This window comes from Oncorhynchus mykiss, chromosome 17, assembly GCF_057628025.1.
Source record: "Oncorhynchus mykiss isolate SJ-2025 chromosome 17, ASM5762802v1, whole genome shotgun sequence".
NCBI classification, from domain to species: Eukaryota; Metazoa; Chordata; class Actinopteri; order Salmoniformes; family Salmonidae; genus Oncorhynchus; species Oncorhynchus mykiss.
The window spans coordinates 1707501-1722223 of NC_143038.1; the positions used below are offsets into that span (position 1 = coordinate 1707501).

The following is a 14723-nucleotide window of genomic DNA, read 5'->3' on the forward strand; positions in this document are numbered from 1 at the left end:
AATTAGTGCATCCATTAGAGGGAGACGGAGTGTTCAGAATTCCTGATTGGTTGATTTTAGAGAGAGACTAAAAGTGAAGCTATCTTTGATTGGCTGATTTACATAATGTACAGACAGGGGTCCACACGTACGCACACACACACACACACACACACACACACACACACACACACACACACACACACACACACACACACACACACACACACACACACACACACACACACACACACACACTGGGTCCTGGCTGCTGCAAATTAAGCCTGCATTCAAGTGAAACATAAAAAAATTGATTGTCTATCACTCTTTCTTGTCAATCTGCCTCTCTGTCTCTGTCTCGTTCTCTCTCTTCAGCCCGGGGCGCTCACCGTCTTGCTATGACAACGAGATAGTAATGATGAACCATGTCTACAAGGAGCGCTTCCCCAAGGTCAGTACACACACACACATACACACACACACACGCACAACTCGTACACAGAAATGCACACACGTATGCAGGTACGCATACACATGCGCGCACACACACACACACACACACACACAGTGGCCCTATCCCATAACATGAATGGGACTTGAAGCAGTGCTAACTGCAGTGTCACTGACTACCTGCACAGTTTTACTTGCTTCTGCATAAAAACACAACAAGATGGTTGCAACCGTCGCACCCCCAAAATGGAGACTGACATGTCATGCAGTAACTGATCCAAAATGGCCCCAGAGAGCCATTTAGACAGAGCCCAGCGCAGTGCAGTTTCTCTCTCTAATACAGCATATCTCCCCGTCCACTGTTGCAACCACTTCTGGCTTTGTGTTGACCGATATCAATGACTTACAGGCTGTATGACAGGCAGGCAGCCGCTGTGGTAAAGCTGCAAACCAAACAGAAGCAGACAAACAGAGAAAAGGCATTACTCACATCACATACTATAGTAGTTCAAACACTAAGGTACGGAGAGATTTATTTGGATTCAGCAGTTTGCTGATGGTGTCTGTTTGTTTGACTATATTGCTAGTCTCCCACTAGAATACTGATCACATGGACTTCACATGGAGCTCAATGGGTGGGTGAACCACGCTCGCACGTTAAGTAACCTTACCTGAGTCCTGAAGACTTGTGTTGGCTCCTAGGCTTTAGCTGAACACACCAACACAATCCTGTAGCTGGTAAAAGTCCTGGGTTCGAACCCCATCGGTCCTGTATTGATAATATGTAGTCTATGCTGTATATCTGTCAACTGCCCAGATGAAGGAACGTTGATAGCTTCTCCCCTGAAAGGCTTTATCTCAGTTGGTTAACACTGTCTTGTGGCCTGGGTTCGGACCCCAGTCACTCACCTGTAGTGTATTTTACCATGTTGTCCTCTCCTCCCAGGCTACAGCCCAGATGGAGGAGCGTCTGTCAGAGTTCATCCAGAACTTCTCCCCGGAGAGCGTGCTGCCGCTGGCTGACGGGGTCCTCAGCTTCATCCACCACCAGATAGCAGAGCTGTCCAGAGACTGCCTGACCAAATCACAGGACGGACTCATCACAACGGTGTATTTCTTTGAGCTGCAGGAGAATCTGGAGAAGATGCTCAACGACGTGAGTCATCATGCATAGTTGCAAACACATGAGGACGCACATACACAACACATATACATGCTCACATACACAACACATGTACATGCTCACATACACAACACATATACATGCTCACATACACAACACATATACATGCTCACATACACAACACATATACATGCTCACATACACAACACATGTACATGCTCACATACACAACACATATACATGCTCACATACACAACACATATACATGCTCACATACACAACACATATACATGCTCACATACACAACACATATACATGCTCACATACACAACACATATACATGCTCACATACACAACACATATACATGCTCACATACACAACACATATACATGCACACATACACAACACATATACATGCACGCACCCCTAGTCCTCTTCTGGTCTTCCAAAGTAACTGACATTCAATTTTATTGGTGAAGAACCTATTAATTGCTAAGAATTTGTTTATCGCTGTCCCTGGTGCTGAAGCCCTCTCTCTCTCTCTATCTCTCTCTCTCTCTCTCTCTCTCTCTGTCTCTCTCCCTCAGGCCTATGAGCGTTCTGAGAGCTCTGAGTTGACCTTCGTCACTGAGCTGGTCAAAAAGCTCTTCATCATCATATCTCGTCCCGCCCGGCTTCTGGAATGTCTGGTGAGCTCTATTACAGGTCTATTATAGGGACGTTGAATGTTCAGGCTGCGGCTCAGACACTCTGGAGACTCTATTCTAGAGCACCTGGTTCAAATGGGTTTCAGAGCAGTTCACTCTCTAAATAGATCATTGAGTTAGAAATATGTGGAATTGTTGCAATAGCTTGTGAGTGGGCAATATATGCTGTACTATAATCCCTTAATTGACATGTATAATTATTTTGTCATATAAAATTATTTCATATTGCGCTAATTCCCCTAATTTGGAAAGTGTGTTAACTACCTTGTACAAGCTTGAATTTTCAACATACAAACATCTTTTTACCTCAGATTGGTGATGTTAATATCAAGATTATACTAAATTGATTTTGCTTTAAAAAAAAGTTGCTGGCCACAAACAAATCCACGTATTTGACAGTCAAGCTGGCACTGAAATGAAACCCCTGTCAGTTTGTAGGTCTACCTGTGAGGTGATGATTCGTTGAAATGTTCCAGTCAAAAAGGTGTTGTTTCCTTTTCGTATTGGCCATCTACTGTAAACGTGACACAACGAGATGAGTTGAGAAATGGCTACTACAGGTTCTCATCTATCGACAGGTATAAGTAGTTTACCCAAGTTAGCTGTGGTTTTATCTTTAAGAAGAGCGCAAACGGTACACGTCACCCCGGTTATTGTCCCAGTTCCATTGATCTTTATAGACAATAGTGATGTGATTAATTTGCGCTAGCTTTCGATTACAGTAGAACAAGCCAATCAAAGTGTAGAGTGGCTGCTTGGTAAATGTTGGTGTGTGTGCAGTTTATAAGCAACTTATTTAGCTAAATAGAACTAATCTGAACACAAGTGTGACATATGTATGTGTAGGGAGTAATGTTTATTTTTGGCCTTCAAAATACCACAACTTATTTCAGCATATTGATTATGAATTTGGACATTTAAAAACAAATTCATAATCAACAATAGGTAGCAGGAACAGTAACATTTTCAACTTATGTTTTAGGAATGTAAATGATACTTTCCTCATCATTTTTCAACAGGATTCTACTTAATCACCTAAAAACTAATGAATGAACCCCAAAACGTGCTTTGGTTTATTGATTTTGATATTATAGCTATAATCATGAAAAATATGTTTGTTTTGCCTACTATTCCAAATGGCACCCTATTCCCTATATAGTGCACTACTTTAGACCAGAACTCTGGTCCCAAATGGTACCCTATTCCCTATATAGTGCACTACTTTAGACCAGAACTCTGGTCCCAAATGGTACCCTATTCCCTATATAGTGCACTACTTTAGACCAGAACTATATGGTCCCAAATGGCACCCTATTCCCTATATAGTGCACTACTTTTGGACCAGGCCCCCATAGGGCTCTGATCAAAGGTAGTGCACCATGTAGGGAATAGGATGCCATTTGGGACACATACTGTTCATCCCCTGTGCGGTGTATTTAACCAAAACACATCCCTTGTTTTCATAGATATAGGTCAAAGATGTCTTTATATGAGTCATTACAAACACAGCATTAAGTTAAATGCCTAAGGATATCTTCCTAACTGTAAAACATCCACCCACATACACTGCTGCCATGGGCCAACACCTCATTCAATGACAGTTGAAATGAACTCCTCCAACTGTCCAGTTGACATTCAAAGCTATATGTACATAAGTCACTGGAGTGTCCCTGGATTTACACACTCTGATTGATGGCTTCCCCTGCCTATCAAACGCTTGGTCCCACCTCCTTCTGCTGTTGCGTCTCATCTTCCCGTTGCCAGGGTGACCAGCGGAAGAGGTCGATAGGGTCAGGCTGGATGCTTCTGCTTATGTCAGTTATATGAGAGAGAGAGTGAGAGGGAAGAGGTAGACAAGGATGGAGGAAGAGAGAAAGTGAAATGGAGGGGGGAGAGAGAAAGCGAGAGAAGGAAAGATGGAGGGAAGGATGGAGGGAGATACAAAGGAAAATGCAGAGGAGAGAGATGGAGAGAGAGAGGAGAATGAAAGAGTAGGGAAAGGTGGAGGGAGAGAGGAGAGAGAACGTGAATTGGAGGGGAGAGAGAGGGGGGGTTCAGTTCATTTGGCATTCTAGTCACAGTCTCCTCTGATTTGGTGAAATGTCAGAGCCATGGTGGAAGAACATTATCCCACATAGAGGTACATAGAGCAGAGCAGAACTCTGTGCAGAGAGTTTCACTCCCACAGAATCAAGTACAAGACTTATATTAGTCTTATATTGTGTCTCTAATCTATGATCACTCCACTCATCATAGTTGGCAATCCAGGGAACTTTGTAAATTTACTCAAAGAAATATAATATATTCTATTCCTTCTCTTTCTATGGGTTCACTCCTCTCATCTGTATCTTAGTTGGCAAGGCCAGGGAACAGTTGATCATCGGAACACTGAAACCAGGAAATGACCTTCCCCTCCCAGCCCCAGGTGCTCTGGTTTCTAATAACAGTGTTATATCCCTCCACAAAGGGTGAATGAAAGAGATGCCCAGAGGACAGAATAAAAGGCTATGTTAATCAGCTGTAGGGCTTATTGGAGCAGCAATTCAAAGTTATGACCATGTTAGTACCCAGCAGTTTATTAGCTCCTTATTTCAGCCTGTAGGATTCCCCAGTTAAACTCAAAACAGCACACAGAATACCATACACAATGGCAGTCGATGTGGCAGATTTAGTCTGTTACACTCTATATTGTCCCCCCTCTTCTCAATACCACAGACAGTACTGTCAATATTGTCCCCCCTCTTCTCAATACCACAGACAGTACTGTCAATATTGTCCCCCCTCCTCTCAATACCACAGACAGTACTGTCAATATTGCCCCTCCTCCTCTCAATACCACAGACAGTACTGTCAATATTGTCCCCCCTCCTCTCAATACCACAGACAGTACTGTCAATATTGTCCCCCCTCCTCTCAATACCACAGACAGTACTGTCAATATTGTCCCCCCTCTTCTCAATACCGGCGGCAGGGTAGCCTAGTGGTTTGAGCGTTGGACAAGTAACCGAAAGGTTGCTGGATTGAATCTCTGAGCTGACAAGGTAAAAATTTGCCGTTCTGCCCCTTAACAATGCAGTTAACCCACTGTTCCTAGGCCGTCATTGAAAATAAGAATTTGTTCTTAACTGACTTGCCTAGTTAAATAAAGGTAAAAAAAATATATATATATTGTCCCCCCTCCCCTTCATGTACAGGAGTTCAATCCAGAAAAGTCAATACTACATCAAGTTTATGTGGCAGACTGGCAGCTTTTGTGTAACTTTGTATTTGGTTCCTCTCTGTAGGAGTTCAACCCAGAGGAGTTCTATCACCTGCTGGAGGCAGCGGAGGACCACGCCAAGGAGGGACACCTGATGAAGACGGACATCCCTCGCTACATCATCAGCCAGCTGGGTCTGACCCGGGACCCTCTGGAGGGTGAGACACACACACATTTAATGAAGATGGATACTCCTTGTTACGTCAGGACACTCTAGAGCCCTCAACTCTGGAACCACTTGGCTTTATTCCTTTCTTCTCCTCCAATCAGGGACTGATTTAGACCTGGGACACCAGGTGGGTGGAATTAATTATCAGGGAGAATGGAAAACCAGCAGGCTCCGGACCTCGTTGGGTAAGAGTTTAATACCCCTAGACCTGAGGGTGAGGAAGGGAGGGGGAGGATGAGAGGGAAGAGAGGAACGGAAAGAGAAATTGAGGGTTGGAACAGACCAGGGACCCTCTGGAGGGTGAGAGAGAAGGATGAGAGGGAGGAGGAGAGAGAGAGGAAGAGATGAATGGAAAGAGACAGATTGAAGGCTGGGACAGACCAGGGACCCTCTGGAGGGTGAGAGAGAAGGATGAGAGGGAGGAGGAGAGAGAAGAGAGGAACAGAAATAGACAGATTCAGATGGCTGGGACAGACCAAGCACCCTCTGGAGGGTGAGAGAGATGTAGGAGAGAGGAGTAGAGGGGAGATTTAATGAAGAAGAGAGTAAGGAAGAGAGGGATGAGAGGAATAAAAAGAGACATGCAGGCAGCTGGGACTGACCTGCGACCGTGTGGAGGTTGGGATGGGGGGGAAGACAGTAGACGGAAACAAAAAGAGACAGATTTAGGGCATCATGTACCTGTAGAAGCCAAACAAGAGAAAATGAAAGATTGATGGTTGAGATTTCTCTAGCCACATTTTGACAGCCACACTCCCCTCGGGTGTTTATTATAGGTAATTAACTATAATGCTAGCAGAAATAACCTTAGAAAAAAACATACATTTTGGCATGAGAAAAACAACAGCATCTTGGCATTGTAGCATGTGGGCAGGGATCCACCTGTCAGCTACCCTGGTCCCAGCTCTTGGCATTGTCACACTGAACCTTGGCAAGACAGCACAAACAGACCTGGGACCAGGCTACATGTAGACATTATTGAGACGCAGAGAGAACTCCCTTAACTGATTATGAAGCCGGTCGCAGCACTGCACTCACTGTCATTAATCTACAGCAGCCCCCAAACTCCTTCTCTGACTCCTTCAATTCCGTCCAGCTCCACTTCTCACAGTGGCAAATCCACCACAAGCTGTTCATTAAACTACTCAATGTAAATGTGTTAGAAAGACTATTCAGAATCCGACTGGCTCCTCTTTGTCAGCTACCTTCAGTCTGGTTGAAGAAATATGAGTTTGGGTTTTAGTGGGTTGTCACAATGTGACACTTTTTACAAACCACCTCTTGGTTTAGCACCTTTCTGTTTTTCACCCACACAAATATTCACAGCTTCATCTCTCTTTCTCTCTCTCACACACACACTCTCGTCTTCCCTCCCTCTCTCGGTTCTCCAAACACAACCATTTTGTTTTTAGAAATGTTGTTACCAAGGTGACAAGAAGATATATTATTTTCACATCACTTTATGTGACATCTAATTCAAATTAACGAGATGCTTACTTAAAGGTGCAATGCAGCCGTTTTTATCTCAATATCAAATCATTTCTGGTGACAGAAAGTACCTTACTGTGATTGTTTTCAATTAAAATTATTTTAAAAATAATTATTCTTCGCAAAGAGCACCGTCTGGAAGTGGTCTGAGTGGGGAGGGGAAAACTGAAAATGAGCTGTTATTGGTCTATTAACTCATTTACCGGCTCCATCCTACCAAAACAGTCAGAAATTTCAGGTGGTCGTTTCAAACAGCTCTAACACTAACTTTTTCTCCAACGTCGTAGTGTGGAAATATATATAGTGCTTTGGAAAGTATTCAGACCCCTTGACTTTTTCCACATTTTGTTATGTTACAGTCTTATTCTAAAATGTATTAAATTGTTTTTTCCCCTTATCATTCTACACACAGTAGCCCATAATGGAAAAGCAAAAACATTTTTTAAATATTTTTTTGCAAATGTATTTAACAATAAAAACTGAAATACCACATGTACACTAATGTTCAAAAGTATGAAATGAAAACTTAGAAATGAAAACTTAGAAATGTCCTTGTTTTTGATAGAAAATCCCATATTTGCCCATTAAAATAATATAAAATTAATCAGAAATACGTGGAGACATTTTTAATGATGAAATTGACTGTTGTAGCTGGAAACTGCAGATTTTTTTATGGAATATCTACATATGCGTACAGAGGCCCATTATCAGCAACCGTGTTCAATGGCACGTTGTGTTAGTTAATCCAAGTTTATAATTTTAAAAGGCTAATTGATCATTAGAAAACCCTTTTGCAATTATTTTAGCACAGCTGAAAACTGTTGTGCTGATTAAGGAAGCAATAAAACTGGCCTTCTTTAGACTAGTTGAGTATCTGGAGCATCAGCATTTGCTCAAAATGACCAGAAACAAAGTCTATCTTCTGAAACTCATCAGTCTATTCTTGTTCTGAGAAATGAAGGCTATTCCATGCGAGAAATTGCCAAGAAACTGAAGATCTATGTAGATATTCCATTTAAAAATCTGCAATTTCCAGCTACAAGTCAATTACATAATTAAAAAAGTCTACACTGTATTTCTGATCAATTTGATGTTATTTTAATGGACAAAAAAATAGCTTTTCTTTCAAAAACAAGGACATTTCTAAGTGACCCCAAACTTTTGAACGGTATTGTACATACTGTAAGTATTCAGACCCTTTACTCAGTGCTTTGTTGAAGCACCTTTGGCAGTGATTACAGCCTCGAGTCTTCTTAGGTATAACGCTACAAGCTTGGCAAACCTCTATTTGAGGAGCTTATCCCATTCTTCTCTGCAGATCCTCTCAAGCTCTGTCAGGTTGGATGGGGAGCATTGCTGCACAGCTATTTTCAGGTCTCTCCAGAGATTTTCTGTCTGGGCCTCTCATCAAGGACATTCAGAGACCTTCGCCCCAGTCTGAGGTCCTGAGCACTCTGGAGCAGGTTTTCATCAAGGATCTCTCTGTACTTTGCTCTGTTCATCTTTGCCTCGATCCTGACTAGTCTCCCAGTCCCTGCTGCTAAAAAAAAATCCCCACAGCATGATGCTGCCACCACCATGCTTCACTGTAGGGATGGTGCCAGGTTTCCCTGCCAGGTTTCCCTACAGTTCAATCTTGGTTTCATCACACCAGAGAATCTTGTTTCTCATGGTTTGAGTCCTTTAGGTGCCTTTTGGCAAATTCCAAGCGGGCTGTTATGTGCCATTTACTGAGTAGTGGCTTCCATCTGGCCACTCTACAATAAATACCTGATTGGTGGAGTGCTGCAGAGATGGTTGTCCTGGAAGGTTCTCTCATCTCCACAGAGGAATTCTGGAGCTCTTTCAGAGTGACCATTGGGTTCTTGGTCACCTCTCTGACCAAGGCCCTTCTCCCCTGATTGCTCAGTTTGGTCAGGCGGACAGTTTCAGGAAGAGTCTTGGTGGTTCCAAACTTTTTCCATTCAAGAATGATGGAGGCCACTGGGTTTTTGGGGACACTCAATGCTGCAGACATTTTTTGGTACCCTTTCCCAGATCTGTGCCTTAACACAATCCTGTCTCGGAGCTCTATGAACAATTCCTTTGACCTCATGGCTTGTTTTTTGCTCTGACATGCTGTGAGACCTTATATAGACAGGTGTGTGCTTTTCCAAATCATGTCCAATCAATTGAATTTACCACAGGTGGACTCCAATCAAGTTGTAAAAATATCTCAAGGATGATGAATGAAAACAGAATGCACCTGAGCTCAATTTTGAGTCTCATAGCAAAGGGTCTGAATACTTATGTAAAGAAGGTATTTCTGTTTTTTTGTTTTTATTACATTTGCAAAAATGTCTAAAAACCTGTTTTCGCTTTGTCATTATGGGGTATTGTGTGTATATTGATGAGGGAAAACATTTATTTAATCCATTTTAGAATAAGGCTGTAACGTAACAAAATGTGGAAAAAGTCAAAGGGTCTGAATACTTTCCAAAGGCAATGTATATATAAAACATGGAAATCCCGTATTTGACTGCACTGGGCCTTTAACACATTTTCATTTATTTGTTCAGCACTCTCCCCCTTATCCAGAGTGACTCACATGTCAAAGTGATTTTGTTATTGTAGCGAAAAACCCAAACAACTCTCTTTAAAGTGAATTGCCATTGCATTGCTCAGGCTGTAACACAACGAAATGTGTAATAAGTCACTTTCTGAAGGCACTGTATGTACACACAATGCTATTGATCTGCAACAGTACACACCAGATACTGTATTGAGTGTTAAATCATGTGTTTTTATCCAGACATTGTGAGCATGGACAACTACTATGACAGTGAAGGTCCCCACACCCCAGAGCCAGACGATTCTGCAGAGGTGAGGACCCTCCATATCTAATGATAAATACACTCACAGACAACCAGATCAGAGGTGAGGACCCTCCATCTCTAATGAGAAATACACTCACAGACACACCAGATCAGAGGTGAGGACCCTCCATATCTAATGATAAATACACTCACAGACAACCAAATCAGAGGTGAGGACCCTCCATCTCTAATGAGAAATACACTCACAGACACACCAGATCAGAGGTGAGGACCCTCCATCTCTAATGATAAATACACTCACAGACACACCAGATCAGAGGTGAGGACCCTCCATTTCTAATGATAAATACACTCACAGACACACCAGATCAGAGGTGAGGACCCTCCATTTCTAATGAGAAATACACTCACAGACACACCAGATCTCTCTTCAAATAGTATCTAGCTTCAGTTGGACTGAGCTTGCCTGCTTGTTTATGTAGGGGAAGATGAAAGCCATGAAGCCGCCAAGTGAAGAAGACTTTCAAACCATCAAGCTGATCAGCAACGGAGCATATGGGTGAGTAGAGTCTGGTCAAAGCAATATGAATGACTATGCATTTCATGTACATCACAAAGTCCTCACATTCATTCAAAGACATGAGGCTCCAGGTAGATTTCTCTGACCATTTAATTTTACCACAACCATACCCTTGGCTTCTTGCACCTCTACCCTTTACCAATCTCCCTCCTCCCCCTCTCTCCCCTCCTCCCTCCTTGTCCACTCCCCTCTCTTCCCTCCCTCCTTCTTCCTCCTCCTTCCCTCCCCCGTCAGTGCGGTGTACCTGGTACGTCACAGGGAGACCCGTCAGCGTTTTGCCATGAAGAAGATCAACAAGCAGAACCTGATCCTGAGGAACCAGATCCAGCAGGCCTTCGTAGAGAGAGACATCCTGACCTTCGCTGAGAACCCCTTCGTGGTCTCCATGTTCTGCTCCTTCGAGACTCGCAGGCACCTCTGCATGGTCATGGAGTATGTTGAAGGTCAGTGGGTTTCTGAGGAAACTGTACTACTTTAATGGAATTACAATAAAGGCTTCATAGGGTGTCCCAAGAAACTTCACATATCTACACCTTGCTCTTTCAAAGTTCTCTCCGTTCTGATCTGTTCACTTCCTTTGAGGTGAGAGAGTTTCTCAGGAAACCCGGTTGGATTTCATCCTCATTCTGGAAAGTAGTACTCTCCCTTCTGCCCTTGTTCATTTGCCCTTCGTGGTATCTGATAGGACTGGCCAGGTGAAAGCACTATGGTGGAAACCAGCGGGGAGAGCAGCTCATAATAATGGATGGAGTGATGTAAATGGAATGGTATCAAACGCATGGAAAACCACATGTTTGATGTGTGTGATACCATTCCATTCCAAACATTACTATGAGCCCGTCCTCCTCATTTAAAGTGCCACCAGACAAATCAAATCAACTCTTATTTGTCACGTGCGCCGAATACAGCAGATGTAGACCTTACAGTGAAATTCTAACTTACAGGCTCTAACCAACGGTGCGATTTTTAAGTAAAAATTGCTATTAGGTGAACAATAGAAAAGTAAAGAAGTAAAAACAACAGTGAAAAGACAGTGAAAAATAACAGTAGCGAGGCTATATACAGGCACCGGTTAGTCGGGCTGATTGAGGTAGTATGTACATGTAGGTATGGTTAAAGTGACTATCAATATATGATAAACAGAGAGTAGCAGTAGCGTAAAAGAAGGGTTGGCGGGTGGTGGGTGGCGGGACACAATTACAATTCTGCGCCAATGTGCGCAGAAACCGGTTAGCCAGGCTAATTGAGGTAGTGTGTACATGAATGTATAGTTAAAGGGACTATGCATATATGAATAACAGAGACTAGCAGCAGCGTAAAAGAAGGGTTGGGGTGGGGGCGGGACAATGCAAATAGTCCAGGTAGCCATTTGATTACCTGTTCAGGAGTCTTATGGCTTGGGGGTAAAAGCTGTTGAGAAGCCTTTTGGTCCTAGACTTGGCGCTCCGGTACCGCTTGCCATGCGGTAGTAGAGAGAACATTCTATGACTGGGGTGGCTGGGGTCTATGACAATTTTTTTGGCCTTCCTCTGACACCGCCTGGTATAGAGGTCCTGGATGGCAGGCAGCTTAGCCCCAGTGATGTACTGGGCCGTACGCACTACCCTTTGTAGTGCCTTGCGGTCGGAGGCCGAGCAGTTGCCATACCAGGCAGTGATGCAACCAGTCAGGTTGCTCTCGATGTTGCAGCTGTAGAATCTGAGGACCCATGCCAAGTCTTTTTAGTTTCCTGAGGGAGAATAGGCTTTGTCGTGCCCTCTTCACGACTGTATTGGTGTGTTTGGACTATTCTAGTTTGTTGGTGATGTGTACACCAAGGAACTTGAAGCTCTCAACCAGCTCCACTGCAGCCCCGTCGATGAGAATGGGGGGCGTGTTTGGTCCTCCTTTTCCTGTAGTCCACAATCATCTCCTTTGTCTTGATTATGTTGAGGGATAGGTTGTTCTTTTGGCACCATCCGGCCAGGTCTCTGACCTCCTCCTTATAGGATGTCTTGTTGTTGTCGGTGATCAGGCCTACCACTGTTGTGTTGTCTGCAAACTTAATGATGGTGTTGGAGTCGTGCCTTGCCACACAGTCGTGAGGGAACAGGGAGCACAGGAGGCGACTGAGCACGCACTCCTGAGGGGCTCCAGTGTTGAGGATCAGCGTGGTGGATGTGTTGCTACCTACCCTCACCACCTGGGGGCGGCCTGTCAGGAAGTCCAGGATCTAGTTGCAGAGGGAGGTGTTTAGTCCCAGGATCCTTAGCTTAGTGATGAGCTTTGAGGGTACTATGTTGTTGAACGCTGAGCTGAAGTCAATGAATAGCATTCTCACATAGGTGTTCCTTTTGTCCAGGTGGGAAAGGGCAGTGTGGAGTGCAATAGAGAATGCATCATCTGTGGATCTGTTTGGGCGGTATGCAAATTGGAGTGGGTCTAGGGTTTCTGGGATAATGGTGTTAATGTGAGCCATGACCAGCCTTTCAAAGCATTTCATGGTTACAGACGTGAGTGCTACAGGTCTGTAGTCATTTAGGCAGGTTGCCTTTGTGTTCTTGGTCTGCTTGAAACATGTTGGTATTACAGACTCAATCAGGGACATGTCAGTGAAGACACCTGCCAGTTGGTCAGCACATGCCAGGAGAACACGTCCTGGTAATCCATCTGGCCCGCGGCCTTGCGAACGTTGACCTGTTTAAAGGTCTTACTCACGTCGGCTACGGAGAGCGTGATCACACAGTCGTCTGGAACAGATTATGCTCTCATGCATGCCTCAGTGTTGCTTGCCTCAAAGCGAGCATAGAAGTGATTTAGCTCGACTGGCAGGCTCGTGTCACTGGGCAGCTCGCGGCTGTGCTTCCCTTTGTAGTCTGTAATAGTTTGCAAGCCCTGCCACATAAGACGAGCGTCGGAGCCGGTAAAGTACGATTCAATCTTAGCCCTATATCAGCGCTTTGCCTGTTTGAGGGTTTGTCGGAGGGCATAGCAGGATTTCTTAAAAGCTTCCGAGGTAGAGTCCAGCACCTTGAATGCGGCAGCTCTAACCTTTAGCTCAGTTCGAATGTTGCCTGTAATCCATGGCTTCTGGTTGGGACTGTGTCTAACTAACACCACTGGTGGAAACCTCAAAACATCTATCCTATCTATATAGGGGATTGACCGAGGGCCAGAGATTCAAATAACTGTCAAGTTGTTATTTTACCATAGTCAATTCAGTTGTAGAAAGTAAAACGGGGTCACTTCCCACAGCAGCCCTAGCCAAACCATCTTCCTTAATGCGTGTTAGGTGCTCGAGGGCAACTCAACATACTCAACCCAACTATATAGCAGAAAGCAGATTGCCTTTCTCCTGATTGTTAGTGTTCAGAGTCAGCCTACAGACACAGCCAGGCATGAAGAGTAGTGTGTGAGTCAGATGGGACTCTGCCAAACATAGGTTTACCAGGCCAAGGAGAAGGGGAGAAACAACCCAAGAGAAACAACCACAGATAGGGCCGACCGACACTGTGAAATCCTTTAACCCCTTCAGACTGACTCTCAGGCTGTGCCCCATTCTCTTCCCAAAGGGTACAGAAGTGCGCACTTGCACATTGCCCGTCGTAAATTGAACAGCGTTGTTGTGGTATAAGCTCTGTCTGTAGGTCAATGAAGTCCCCACCATTGTTTGAATCCATGACAGAAAGTGTGTACAAGTCCATTCTTTAGGAGCAGGGTAGAGAACCGAGGCATAATCCATGTCTAACCAACCATGTTGTGTTCCTATAGGGGGAGACTGTGTCTAACCAACCATGTTGTGTTCCTATAGGGAGAGACTGTGTCTAACCAACCATGTTGTGTTCCTATAGGGGGAGACCGTGTCTAACCAACCATGTTGTGTTCCTATAGGGGGAGACTGTGTCTAACCAACCATGTTGTGTTCCTATAGGGGGAGACCGTGTCTAACCAACCATGTTGTGTTCCTATAGGGGGAGACTGTGTCTAACCAACCATGTTGTGTTCCTATAGGGGGAGACCGTGTCTAACCAACCATGTTGTGTTCCTATAGGGGGAGACCGTGTCTAACCAACCATGTTGTGTTTCTATAGGGGGAGACTGTGTCTAACCAACCATGTTGTGTTCCTATAGGGGGAGACCGTGTCTAACCAACCATGTTGTGTTCCTATAGG

The 14723-nt window shown here is 44.2% G+C and overlaps 1 protein-coding gene across 2 annotated transcripts in view; it reads left to right on the top strand.

The window, feature by feature from the left end:
- LOC110513948 (microtubule-associated serine/threonine-protein kinase 1) overlaps positions 1-14723 on the top strand; it is an 83217-nt gene that overhangs the window by 48582 nt on the left and 19912 nt on the right. For both annotated transcript variants that reach the window (XM_090204388.1, XM_090204389.1), the window contains 7 exons: positions 355-430; positions 1376-1585; positions 2141-2242; positions 5545-5677; positions 9968-10038; positions 10475-10551; positions 10807-11015. In XM_090204388.1, the coding sequence (XP_090060514.1) occupies positions 355-430; positions 1376-1585; positions 2141-2242; positions 5545-5677; positions 9968-10038; positions 10475-10551; positions 10807-11015 (878 nt within the window). The remainder of the gene's footprint in view (positions 1-354; positions 431-1375; positions 1586-2140; positions 2243-5544; positions 5678-9967; positions 10039-10474; positions 10552-10806; positions 11016-14723) is intronic.